Source organism: Primulina tabacum, chromosome 14, assembly GCF_025594145.1.
Source record: "Primulina tabacum isolate GXHZ01 chromosome 14, ASM2559414v2, whole genome shotgun sequence".
NCBI lineage: Eukaryota > Viridiplantae > Streptophyta > Magnoliopsida > Lamiales > Gesneriaceae > Primulina > Primulina tabacum.
Genome location: NC_134563.1, coordinates 6,778,006 through 6,790,868, shown reverse-complemented (window position 1 = coordinate 6,790,868; position 12,863 = coordinate 6,778,006). Strand labels below are relative to the sequence as shown.

At 34.3% G+C, this 12,863-nt stretch overlaps 2 protein-coding genes across 6 annotated transcripts in view; both read left to right on the top strand.

The window, feature by feature from the left end:
* The window catches only part of LOC142524193 (uncharacterized), a 52,086-nt gene extending 48,230 nt beyond the window's left edge, over nucleotides 1-3,856 (top strand). For 2 of the 4 annotated variants that reach the window (XM_075628023.1, XM_075628022.1), the window contains exons 5-6: nucleotides 2,198-2,297; nucleotides 2,375-2,853. Coding sequence is in view for 1 of the 4 variants with exons in the window: in XM_075628025.1 (XP_075484140.1) it covers nucleotides 1,674-1,734; nucleotides 2,184-2,297; nucleotides 2,375-2,496; nucleotides 2,779-2,882 (401 nt within the window). In the remaining 3 variants the exon portion in view is untranslated. Of the gene's footprint in view, nucleotides 1-1,673; nucleotides 1,735-2,183; nucleotides 2,298-2,374 lie in introns of all 4 variants that reach the window. The other 2 variants (XM_075628025.1, XM_075628024.1) reach the window with 2 other exon arrangements.
* Nucleotides 3,857-5,180: 1,324 nt separating this feature from the next.
* Nucleotides 5,181-10,614, top strand: LOC142524949 (serine/threonine-protein kinase VIK-like). 2 transcript variants are annotated; one of them, XM_075629109.1, is made up of 11 exons: nucleotides 5,181-5,581; nucleotides 5,816-5,890; nucleotides 7,050-7,166; nucleotides 7,861-7,955; nucleotides 8,308-8,428; nucleotides 8,522-8,601; nucleotides 8,986-9,045; nucleotides 9,145-9,266; nucleotides 9,360-9,445; nucleotides 9,531-9,646; nucleotides 10,102-10,614. In XM_075629109.1, exons 1-11 carry the CDS (start codon nucleotides 5,273-5,275, stop codon nucleotides 10,226-10,228), a joined length of 1,308 nt encoding a protein of 435 aa, XP_075485224.1. In that variant the 5' UTR covers nucleotides 5,181-5,272; the 3' UTR covers nucleotides 10,229-10,614. The 2 variants fall into 2 exon arrangements, with proteins under 2 accessions (XP_075485224.1, XP_075485225.1); XM_075629110.1 differs by lacking the exons at nucleotides 5,181-5,581; nucleotides 5,816-5,890 and adding an exon at nucleotides 6,336-6,598.
* Nucleotides 10,615-12,863: the final 2,249 nt, after the last annotated feature.

The following is a 12,863-nucleotide window of genomic DNA, read 5'->3' as shown; positions in this document are numbered from 1 at the left end:
CACATCTAAAATATCTGAAGATTCACGCAAGCAGATCTTTCAGTTCCAGCTCCTTCTCTCCAAACTGTCAACTTGCTACAATTTTCTTTTGCTGAAGACTGCGGATCGAGAGAGAAACGGACCACGAAACGTCTTCGATGGATTTTCTGCCTTCTGTCGTGCTTCCTCTCCGCTGCCACCAGTACCACCACAGGCGGCGACAATCGGAGCTTCCTTGGACGAGGAGTAGATTTCTTCCTCAATTCAGTGTTTCAAGCGAGTTTTGTAGAAGGCGGGTGGAAGTGGAGGGGTGGCGGAGAATATGGAAAGGACGTGGAGAATGATCGTAGAGATGACGAGTTGGAGAGGGCGATGCGGATGGACGGAACGATCCCCGGGACTCCCGACGCGTTTGTGAGGCAGGTGTCTTCATGCGCCTATGACATGCGGAGGCATCTCCAGCAGAGTTTTGATAGCAGTAGCTACCATGGTGTGCTCTACCAGGAGCAAGTGTTTTTGCGTTCTCAATTATATTTGCGGGAAACAGGACTAAATTTGATTTGATAGGTGCATCTCAAGCATTTGTTCTCTGTTTGTTTGTTTTGTTTGTTTTTTAATTTCAAATAACCTGCTCTGATTAGCTATGGTTTGATCCAATTGATGGTGTGTGAACTGCGTTTTGATACTCCAAATTTTGTTTCAAATTGGTGAATTACACATGTATTTTTCCAGACGTGAACATATAGAAGAGAGATTGAAATTTGAAATATAATGCCAACTTGTTAAGCAGTTGAAACTTGAAATTAAGGCTACCAGCCTTTGTACTGTCTGAGTAAAAAAAATGAGAAATCCCGACTTTTTTTCATAATCATGAACGGAGAATAAAATTTGTCAGCACTTGGATCAAGTTTTTGAGTGTTTTTTCCTTATTCCACTACAAAAAAACGGAAGTTATAGCGACGGTTTTAATAAAACCGTTGCTATATTAGCGACGGTTTTCCTTTCACCGTCGCTATATAGCGAAGGTTTAAAACAAACCCGTCGCTAATTAAAATAAACGACGGTTTTCTCATACCCGTCGCTTTTTTAGCAACGGTATGTTTACAACCGTCGCTATTATAGCAACGGTTTTGAGTAAACCGTTGCTAATATTGCGACGGTTTCACAAAACCGTCGCCACTTTGTGCGACGGGTTTTCTTAACCGTCGTCTTTGGGGACATATATATTGAAGTTAGGCGACGGGTTCATACCTGTCGCCTTGTGCGACGGTACAATGCAAGCCAGTCGCAATATACAGCGACAGTTTTCTATAACCGTCGCTAAGCAAAATAAGCGACAATTTACTAAAAACCGTCGCTTTTTTAGCAACGATTAAATAACAACTATCGCTACAAAAGCGACGGTTTTTTAAAAAACGTCGCTTTTTGTGGCGGTTTTGCATAAACCGTTGCCGATCTTGATCGGCGACGGTTTCTGAAAAAGCCTGTCGCTATTAGCGATAGGTTTTATTTCTTTCCGTCGCAAATAGCGATGGTTTTTTCAAAGACCGTCGCTATGAATCTATATATACCGAGGTTTGAGAACATTTTCCTTAGGCAATTTTCGCCTATCTCTGGTAGTAGCGAAACTCTATAAATTTTTCGAAGTTTCGGTTTTTTATTTTGTACTAACATTTTTCGTATTTATTTCGTAGATTTGCTAGTCGGTGCGATCTTCCAGCGTTACGTAGAACTGCATATCTTCGCGCACATCAGGTTTTAAAGTTTTTTTTTTTTACAGAAAATTTAATACATGATTTTAATTTTTGCGTAGTAGTTTATTTGTGAATTTTATGGCAGTCATTAAACGGTTGTGTAAACATTTCATTAAACGGTTGTGTAAACACTGCATATCATTAAACGACTAGCGACGGTTTTTGACATACCGTCGCTTAATATAGCGACGGTTATGTAAAAACCGTCGCTTAATAGAGCGAGAGTGTTCATATAACCGTCGCTTTTAGTAGCGACGGTTTACATATTAACCGTCGCTAAATAGCGACGGCCTCCTTCAATTAAACCGTCGCTATGTGCGACAGGTGTTGAAAAACCGTCGCTTTGAGAAGGCGACGCTGACTCGACTGCCAAACCGTCGTTAAAACCGTCGCTTTACCCTTTCAGTGACGGTTTGACCGTCGCCAATGTTTTTTTTTTTTTTTTTGTAGTGTTCTACGTGCAGTCTTGGAAGCATATCCTTGGAGAGAGACTTCAAAATCTGTTTATGTATTGACTCACCAAGAAAATCAAGTCTGTGCTATGGAAACTCGGAGAAATCGCTGGTGATTTTTCTTTGCATTCCACTTGAATCTTTATGCATGCTTGTGTTTGGCATTGGTCATGGTGTTTCTTCATTCAGGGAAGTTGAAAGAGAGCTTGGACTTCTGTTTCCAAAGGAGCAAAGTGGAGAAGCCAGTCAAATCAGTCAGAAACCAGTACTAATTTCCTATGCTTGTGGAGGATGTCCGAGAGGGTGTGCTTGTAAGTTCTTACTCACCTGCTCTTTTTTTTCTCTTTTCATTTGATATCACGGAATTATTAGTAACAGTATCTGTTCTTAGAGTTATCATTTACTCCTAACTGTTTGGTTGTGATGCTGCAAGTCTTGTCTTGAGATGTAAATATTTTGAGATTTGAATCTATGCTAAATGAAAAGTTAATTCAGCATCCAACATAGTGTCGTATACCTCAGTGTTTCTTTCTGGCCCGAACACCTACTTATTCCTCGTGGGAAGTCCCCTGATGTTTGATGTGGTGTTGCAGATTTACGCAACACATGCCCAATCATCAGTCATCACATACCCAATACACATTGCCCCCTCCTCCCCCCCCCAAAAATACTCAAAAGTACACAAAACTCGGGGTAACAGAAGAGACTATCATCTTCCTTTTCAATTTTTTTTTTTACTTTGACTATGTTAGTATGGATTGTATCACACTGAGTCTTTCTTTCGTAATCAAAATATGGAAGTTGGTTCCTGGTGTTTTAATTGTAGTCAGTAAGATTTGGTGATTTTTTTTCTTCCGCTAACGTCTATCCCATAATTTAATCATGATAAAATGTTGATATTTTCTTATCAATAGCTTTAGCACATATTATAAAGCTCAACAAAAAGCAGAAGAATCAATCTTCGCACTTTAAAAAAGAATGTATGACGGCAACTTTGTTATTATTTTAGTCAAATATTTTTGTAATACTTGGTTTTACTCAAAAATCGTTATTTTGAAGGAAACATAGATACATTTTATTAGTACATTCTCTACGTGAAGGGGAGATGTATTATGTCATATTTCCTCACTTTCTATGTCTTGTACTTTACCTTGAGTTTGCATATTATTTGGACTTGATAATTTCTCGAGTTCTGAAAAACTTAAGACGCTCAAGAGAGCTTATCACCTGAATACAAATAGCTTTACTCTGCTGTCATTAACATATAAAAGATACAAAATGTTTTCAAGTATTCATTCAATATCCGAGTCAGGTTTTTGAAGATGAAAATGAAGCTGCGAAGTACTGTGATTTACTCAAGGGAGGAGGTCAGAATATTTTACAGATGGGGTAGGACGCCTCCTGTACCAGAAAACCTTAAGCTTAACTTGCGAGATGCCTAGAGGACCAAGAGGATTTGGTGTGAAAACTGGGGGGTATAGGAGGGTAAATAACTTACGTAACAAGTACTGGGTCTAAGATGGTAAATAATACGAAGTTATAACATTGGAAGACCATTGATTTGTATAGTTTAATTTACTGTTTATGGTGGAAATTGCGTGTGAAGGGATATGCAATTTCCTCCATATGTATTTGTTTCGACGAGGTCAACTTAGCAAATCTTCTGTTTCATCAACGTCTCATCCTATATTTCATATATGTAGTAACATATTTGTATATAAGAAATTAAAAAGAAATTAAGGTCATTAAAGTATCACATGTTATATTTTTACAAAAATTGATATGAGATCGTATGTCAATTTTGTGGGCACATATCATCTGTTTGACTTATGAAAAATATTTTTTTAATGTCAAAAGTGTTATTTTACCTTCAAATGTGGATTAAGTCAATTTATTTGATAGATATAAATATGTGACATGATTTCACAAGTTACTTATTTTTATATTTTTAGGTAGATAAGAGATTGAGTATATTTTTAGAGTGACAAAAATTTGCATGAGACGGTCTCACGGGTTGTATTTTGTGAGACATATATCTTATTTGAGTTATCCATGAAAAAGTATTACTTTTTATGCTAAGAGTATTACTTTTTATTGTGAATATCGATAGGGTTGACTCGTCTCACAAATAGAGATTCGTGAGATCGTCTCACAAAACACCTACTCTTTTATAACAGACGATCCAATTTTCCATGTTATTATATCAGAGTTGGAATATGAAAAATTTGTTAAAATATGTCCATTTGGGCCCGTAGGCGTCACATTATTTTTTTTAATTGTTTTGAAAAATTCAAACACGAGACTATCACAATGTTCTCGTGAATCGTGATGGATGTTAATTTCAGTTAGATAAGGTTAAATACGTAACATTTGCATCACATCTACAAATCAATTAGATACCTTTGACGAATTGTTTGGTTTTAATTTTTATATTTAGGAAAAAATAATTTGACGAATTAAAAGGTATAATGGATATTGTCCGGGTCGTATAGGATTTTATTTGGAAATAATATATAGTATAGTGTGATTATTTTATTCCGACAAAGAGATTAAGAAATAGGCGAAACTTCCAAATACTTCTTGGCTTTTAGCGGATATTAAGTTCTTTGAGTATTTTTAAATTTATTATTTTTATTAAGCAATATAATGACATGAGATAATGTAAACTATCTATTTTGCTACTAAAATTATTGATTTTGACTTTTAGAAAAAGTCAACGATTATGGAAATTCAACCGAAGATCTTTATTAATATCTAATTATTTTAGAGTATTTTTCAAATATTAGTAATTAAATCATCAATATATAAATATATATATATATATATATATATCAATTTTTATAAAAATAAAAATATGATGATAGATTTTGAAAGAGGAGACAGTATCGACTAATCCATTAATTTTACCAACAAATAATCATCCTTAAATTGATGGAATGAATTATTTAAAAATTGTTCAAATATTAAATTAATATATATATATATATATATATATATATATATATATGCATAGCATTAGAGGATATTCTGAGAAAAGCTAACAACAAATCAGAGAGGAAAAGGTGAAGAAAAACAGCGTAAATATCGATGAGTGGAAGCGAAGGTATCTCGGGCCACTCCGAGGCGCAGCTTCCGCCATTATCCGCGGCGGAGAGGGAGAAGAAGAAAGAGAAGGCACGGGTGAGCCGGACGTCTCTCATTCTATGGCACGCTCACCAAAATGACGTCGCCGCGGTCAGAAAGTTACTGGAGGAGGATCGATCTCTGGTGCACGCTAGAGACTATGATAACCGAACTCCGCTCCATGTGGCGGCAATTCACGGCTGGATCGACATTGCCAAGTGTCTTCTGGATCACGAAGCTGACGTCAACGCTCAAGATCGATGGAAAAATACCGTGAGTTTTTTAATCACTATGTTCACATTTAATGTGTACGTGATAATTGTTGAGTTCTGGCTCGAGTATTTTGGTGATGATTTTGATTTTGAGCTTTTGTTTTAATATTTAATTCTATTGGTTGATGAAGACTGTTGAGCTTTAGCACTTTAATTGTTTTTTATTTATTCGATGGTTAATTTTGTGCTATTTTTAAGAAATCTTAGCTCTCTGCTCTTTGTTTTTGTGAAACAGCCTTTAGCTGATGCCGAAGGAGCAAAAAGATTTGCCATGATTGAATTGTTGAAGTCTTTTGGTGGCCTATCTTATGTAAGTTCAACGCTTGTTGAATTTATCATTCCTTTTGAGAACAGAAGACTTGAAAGTTAGCGGAATGCTATCATATTAATTTTTTTAGTTCTTTATTTGTTCAATGTTTCTCTTTAAGTGTTTATTTAGTAGTTTCGGAAAATTTCATCTTTTTTCATTTCCATTGTTTGAGGCATAGGGGTTTCACCTTTTTATGTCTATGTCAATTCTCATTATGAGCTTATCCTTGTATTTGTGACTTTTTCTGAGACCGAAGCGCTGAAATTGTGAGGCAACTTCTGCCTCTGCTTGTAAGTGGCGAGATGCAGGATTTTTCACTAGGTTTACATATAAGACCATAGTTGTCAAAGGCGAGTGCCTCTCGCCTTAAGCGCCATGAGGCGAGGAACCTGCGCCCGGTACCCTAGGCTAACAAATTCACTAAAGCGAGTCCAGGTACTCGCCTAGACTAGCCTTGGAAGTTTACTCAAGTGCTTGGGTAAATTTTTTTAATTACTTGTTTAAACAAATAGCTCAAACCCAAACCCTAGCAACCCAACGACCCAACATCGGAATCAGAAGAAGAGAGCTCTGAACAGAATAACGAGGTGAGCGCATCTAGATCCAAAATAACCAGAAAAAGATCGATTTCACATCTTTTGGATGAAGAGGAAGAAGTTATTAATGTTGATCAAGAAAATGATGAAGTCCAAGAATAACACAAGTGAGGTATCTGATGATTCGATGGAAGAAGATGAATTTGATTTAGATGATTGAAGAATTTTAATCATGTTATTATTTACTATGAACTTATTAATTATTTTTTGTTTTGTATTACATTGTGACTTAATTATTTCATATTTTAATATATTTATTCTAAGGTAAATATATATTTTTTAAATTTAAAAATGTGCGCTTGCGCCTCAGGCCTTCATGGCCTCGGTGTGCCTTGAGCCCTTGACAACTATGACCACTATAATTTTTTATTTTTTTGTGGAAATATTGTAGGATGGAACTTGACAGTTTGTAACCCTTCAGGGTGGCAGTGAGATTCGTGAAACATGCTCAAATGAGCTGAATTTCAAATTATGTTTTCATCTTCCATTTTTTAAGAGCAAAATTCATTTTATACTTTCTTGGCTTCCTTTCCACATGGATAAATCCTTTGGGCATGTTGCAGGGCCAGAGTGGAAGTCATTTTGAACCAAGGCCTGTGCCGCCTCCTCTTCCTAAGAAGTGTGATTGGGAGATTGACCCGAATGAGCTGGACTTCTCAGGCGCGATTCTCATTGGGAAGGTCTGTATTTATTTGCACAACAAGTTATTGATCAATCATCACGTGGTTTCTGCAATGAGCTTATAGAATAACTTGACTTTCTTTGCTGAAAGGAACTCAAGAAATTTTATATTTACAGTGTCTTCAATTATAAAATCTTCTTTTTCTCTCTTTTCAGAATATTTAAGTTTGAATATAGTTTTTAGCTTTTACCAAGTGGAACAATTCTAATGAAGCATAGTATTTACTGTGGAAATCCATGTCATACCTAATTGAATATGTGAATCTCTTTATTGGTTTATTTTTGTAAAGACAGTTTATCTTCATAGGATTTCAAATATTTCTGAATTATGATCCTACTACGGTTATTGTGTATTATAATAACATGATTGCATATTAACAATATTATGTTGACCTTAATGGGCTTCTTATGTTTTTTCTGTTGAAAAATCTCCTTCAGTTCTGCAATGTGCCGTTTCCTTTTTCTTATAGATATGGATTTTAGGGGATGCGGGTGGTGGGTTAAAAATCAAGGCTGTAGACTGTAGTGTGGTTCTAGGAATCTTAAACTTTGTTTCTAGGTTTTACAATTTTGTTTACACTTTTTGTGTGATCCATCAACTGTTGTTTCTTGTTGATCACCACTTCAAATGCAAATAATATTTGATTTCTGTCTACAAAATTCATTGTTGCTGATGACAGCTGATATTGGTAGGGGTCTTTTGGTGAGATACTAAAAGTTTCTTGGCGCGGAACACCAATAGCTGTCAAACGCATTCTCCCAAGCCTTTCAGATGACAAGCTAGTGATGTATGTGTTTCGACTTCATCTCACAATATCAAACTTCCCATTCTTTCTCCCCTTTTAAACGAGGTATCAGTTATTTTTTTTTTAAAAAAGAAGGAGATATTAGATGCTTTGATTTGAATGTTATCCCCTTTTTCATGCATGTTTGATGTTTGTGGAACTTAGTGACGGAACTCAGTGACAGTATCTAGTGATCTTAATTTACATGCTTAATCTCTTGGATTAATCTATTTTTTTATGGAGTTCTAATAATTGTAAGGTTCCTCAGTCACTACAATAGTACATGTTATAGCTATTTACTTTCATATTTTCCTCCTGACTTATGGTGAATTACTTTATCTTGCCCTAAATTCAGTCAGGACTTCAGACACGAGGTCAATTTGCTTGTCAAGCTTCGTCATCCAAATATCGTCCAATTTCTAGGAGCTGTGACTGAGAAGAAGCCCCTAATGTTAATTACAGAGTACTTAAGAGGGGTGAGTGAATGATTTTTTTTACCCCTTTAGAAGAAATATCATTTCACTTCCAAATATTCTCACTGTAGGTTCTCTTATGACATTCTTTTATAGGGTGATCTTCATCAGCATCTGAAGGAAAAAGGGGCACTGAATCCATCAACAGCAATAAACTTTGCTCTAGACATGTCCAGGTACAATTGGAATTATTCTACAGATTTTATTTCTGTTTAGTGAAATTAGGGTCCGTAAAGAAAAGCTCTTTTCTTGATCCTTTATACCAATGAAAGTCTTGTGCCTGATGCTCATTTTTAAGTGCAAAGGGAACTTATATGTCCCAACCATATAAAATAAGACTGAAGGTGAATTTTTCTTCTCTAGTTATTTATGTTTTTATCGGGGTTTAAGGCGTGCTATACACTTTGAACCTGAATTAGTCCAAGAAAAGTCCAAATGTGTAGGATTATGATGAAAACACTAGATAGGTATGCTTGCGGAACATTCTTATTTACTTTCTTCATTCAGCATCATAAGAATGTGCATTACGGTGTCTGATCACCACCATCTTGTTTGGACAGAGGCATGGCTTATCTCCACAGTGAACCAAATGTTGTAATACACAGAGATCTAAAACCAAGGTTAGTTGGTCTTTCGCTACATAAAATGGTTTTATCAACAAAGACAACAATGGCAATGCATGCAATTAGAGTCTCTCTCTAAGTATGGTAACTTTCCAGGAACGTTCTACTTGTCAACGCGAATGCTGACCATTTAAAAGTAGGAGATTTTGGGTTAAGCAAGCTCATCAGAGTACAACATGCTCATGATGTGTACAAAATGACTGGCGAGACTGGGAGCTGTAAGCATCTTTTATAAGAACAATTTTATACACAGCTGGGGTTTGTAGATTATTTTTGATGACTAGTAATATGTAATCTGTTTACTTCAATAGACCGTTACATGGCTCCTGAGGTCTTCAAGCACCGGAAATATGATAAGAAGGTCGATGTTTTCTCTTTTGCAATGATCCTATACGAGGTAAATTTGATTTCTGCCACGTGTATGATTTAGTAAACTTGATGAAATCATAATGTGAAGTGATTGTGATTGTATCTTGTTGCAGATGCTTGAAGGAGAGCCTCCATTGTCACACTATGAACCATATGAAGCAGCTCGATATGTGGCGGACGGACACAGGCCACATTTTAGGGCTAAAGGTTTTATTCCTGAATTGAGAGAGTAAGTAGCTATAGAATCCAATATCTTGGGATACAGTGATAGACAATGTAGTAATATGTATGGTGAAAGAAAAAAGCATTATCACCTGGAAATTCACCGATAAAAATGATTCAAAACTAGTTTTTTTGGCGATAACCATTCAAGCCTTGGTCCAATCTAGTTAGGCTGTCTAAATGGATTTAATCGTCCTCATTGCGCTGTCTTTGATATTCAAGAATTAGAGATAACTAAATCATAAAAACTTTCACGACAGTTAATTATTACATCTTCTACCATATCTTGGAAGGTACTAATGGTCCAGTACCCTCCCAGCTCATCTTACACATTTAGTTATGATGTTTTTTTGTCACAACCTGCCATCTTTACCAATTTCTAATATGCTCTCTTTACTGTTATTGTAGCATTGAAAGTAACTAGAATTTTTATATCCTGATCTGAGTCTGCAAACTGTTCAGGTTAACAGAACAGTGCTGGGCAGCAGACATGAACCAGAGACCTTCTTTCTTGGAGATTCTGAAGAGACTCGAAAAAATTAAGGAAATACTATCGTCTGATCATCACTGGCACATATTTGCATCATGATGTGAAATACAATAAGAACAAGGTGTCGAAGACTGCAAAATTGCATATCGATCAACATATCATTTGACCCAAAACCGGGTAAAAGAATTTTGGATTCACTCTTATACTTGCCTAGGTAATTTTTCTGTGATTTGTAATTTTTAAAAAATGTCTATATCACGGGCTTAGATTTCTCAATTTCTGGTCTCCATATTCATTATTACAGAAAGTCTCTCATTTTTCCGTTGGTTCTAGTCTGATGTAACATCGAGTTAGCAACATCAAGTATATCTAAACAAGTGTTTCTGTATGTTGGAAAAATTGTGAATTATGTTGGAAAAATATGTTCTGTGTTATCAGATTTGAATAAGATTCTTGTCCAATTCTAAATTTTTTAGTTGATTTGCCTCCTAAATTTAGTTCTTTGTTAACGTGAAGACACTAATAATATAAGCTTTTATTCGATTCTTTAGTTTTTATGTGTTATCAGTGCTGTGCTAAGGAGATTGGAAGAAGGGGCAAATGATAGTGTTGGGCCCCGTATTAAAGGCAAAAATTTATGTGAGACGGTCTCACGGGTCGTATTTTGTGAAACGTATCTCTTATTTGGGTCATTCATGAAAAAATATTATTTTTTACGCTAAGAATATTATTTTTTATTGTGAATATCGGTAGAGTTGACCCGTCTCACATATAAAGATTCGTGAGATCGTCTCACAAGAGATCTACTCATGATTAAATCGCCACTTGCGGCAATCAGTAGCAGATATACAATAAATATATTGGTGTATCAAATTTTAACTCAAAACTATATAATTATGAAAATAAACGGTTTTATATTAAAATATATCAAAATATTAGATACAAGTATGATAAAATTTAATATCATGATGGAGTAAATGACATTTAAGGAAATGCTTATGCGAGGATTCCGAAGAAACAGTGGTGGTGGAGTTTGGTTCACACGCCGAGGAGTGCGGCGGGTGCTAGAAATTTATATAAACTAATACACCGACGTACGCGTTGCGTGCTTGTATAATATTTTTTATAATTAATTTGATTTATATTTAAATGAGGATCAAAATTTAATTATAAAAAATAATGAGGAACTACACTGTAATTTTGATATATAAATTAAAAATAAATTTAAAAATAAAAGAATAAAAAAATGATCTCAATAATAATTGAACATATAACCTAAACCCCAAGAAAAAATGACTATGTCCGCTGAACTACATATAAGTTGCAATAAAATTTTAACATTTTATTAATATATATAATTATTAAAATAGAGCATGAAACCAAAGTTAGTTACTCTAAGTGTCTAAAACTTAATAAAATAGTATAGATTTAGTTTAAATAAATATTTGTGGGTGTTGGTGTTTTATTATATTTCAAATAATTGATATGAATAATATTTATTTTTTGTAATAATAATAATGTATTGTGATTTTGTCGATTTAAGATTGACAATAATCATATAATGTTGTTATAATGTTTGTTAATTTAATTGATTTGTATAAGATTAGTGTATTTTTTAATTTTTTAAACTTCAAATTAAATGAACATGTAAATTTATGGTGAGAGGTTTAGAGTTAATTTTTTAAATTTCAAGTAAATGAAATTAATTTATTTAGTTGATTGATACATCACTATGCATTCTTTTTTCCTACTATTAATTAATAATTGATAGATTTTTTAATTTATTTTAATTTAATTATTTAATCGATACCTAACTATGCTCTTTCAAATAAAAAGTTGAATATTATTAATAATTTTTATATTATTTTTTTCTTATGTATTTTTCACATAAAAAGTGAACTATTATTGATATTTTTTAAAATTTCAATATCTTTTCTACGTTTTATAAAAAATAGTTTGAACTATATTTTCTAAACTTCAAATTAAATAAACATATAAATATAATCTTAGTTGTTCAGATTTTGTACTGATAAAAAATTTAAAAATTGAGAGAATAAAATATAAATCAAACAAAGAGTATAATTTTGTTTTCTGTTAAATATCTTCTTTATTGAGCAATGAGCCTTTTATAGACAAATATATCAACAGAAAGAACAATAATGAATGATCGTGTGCTTGTGCCTTTGAAGACATTTCAAACACAATATTCTCCAATGAGCTGCAATAGCTCGTGTTCTAAGAATGTTAACACCGATGAATTAAATCGAGTTTGGTTAAAAATCAAGCGGAAGAAACTCGATGTAATCATTTGTGAAGAAGACTGTTAAATTAGAAAACGTTTTAACTTATGTAAACTGAATAACTGAAAAACAGAGGATCAGTTGTCACATATATCAGTTCAGTTGTGGAAATAACTGAACTGACGGATGCTCTAACTGATCAAGTTAGTTTGAAAACAACAGTTAATCAGTTAAATACACATGATATTTTTATGGATGTTCGGAGACTTCAACTGCTCATACGTCACCCCTTCTACCACCTCGGGTAGGATTCACTAGAAGACTTTGATTTATACAACTACTTGTACAAACTCACCCAGCTTAGGACTTATCAACTGCTTAACTGAACTCCTAGTCTAGACTGAAGGCAGCACCTTTCAGCCAACATTTCTTTAACGTCTATGCGAGAAAGACTACATACACAAGTTTAACGTCTTTGTGCAAGACTATATTTG

Bases quoted from the DNA above. Each gene is read 5' to 3' on its own strand.
- LOC142524949 (XM_075629109.1), top strand. From the start codon at position 5,273: ATGAGTGGAAGCGAAGGTATCTCGGGCCACTCCGAGGCGCAGCTTCCG. The intron at 8,602-8,985 runs GTACAATTGGAA...TTGTTTGGACAG, and splicing joins TTTGCTCTAGACATGTCCAG to AGGCATGGCTTATCTCCACA. The intron at 9,046-9,144 runs GTTAGTTGGTCT...GTAACTTTCCAG, and splicing joins CACAGAGATCTAAAACCAAG to GAACGTTCTACTTGTCAACG.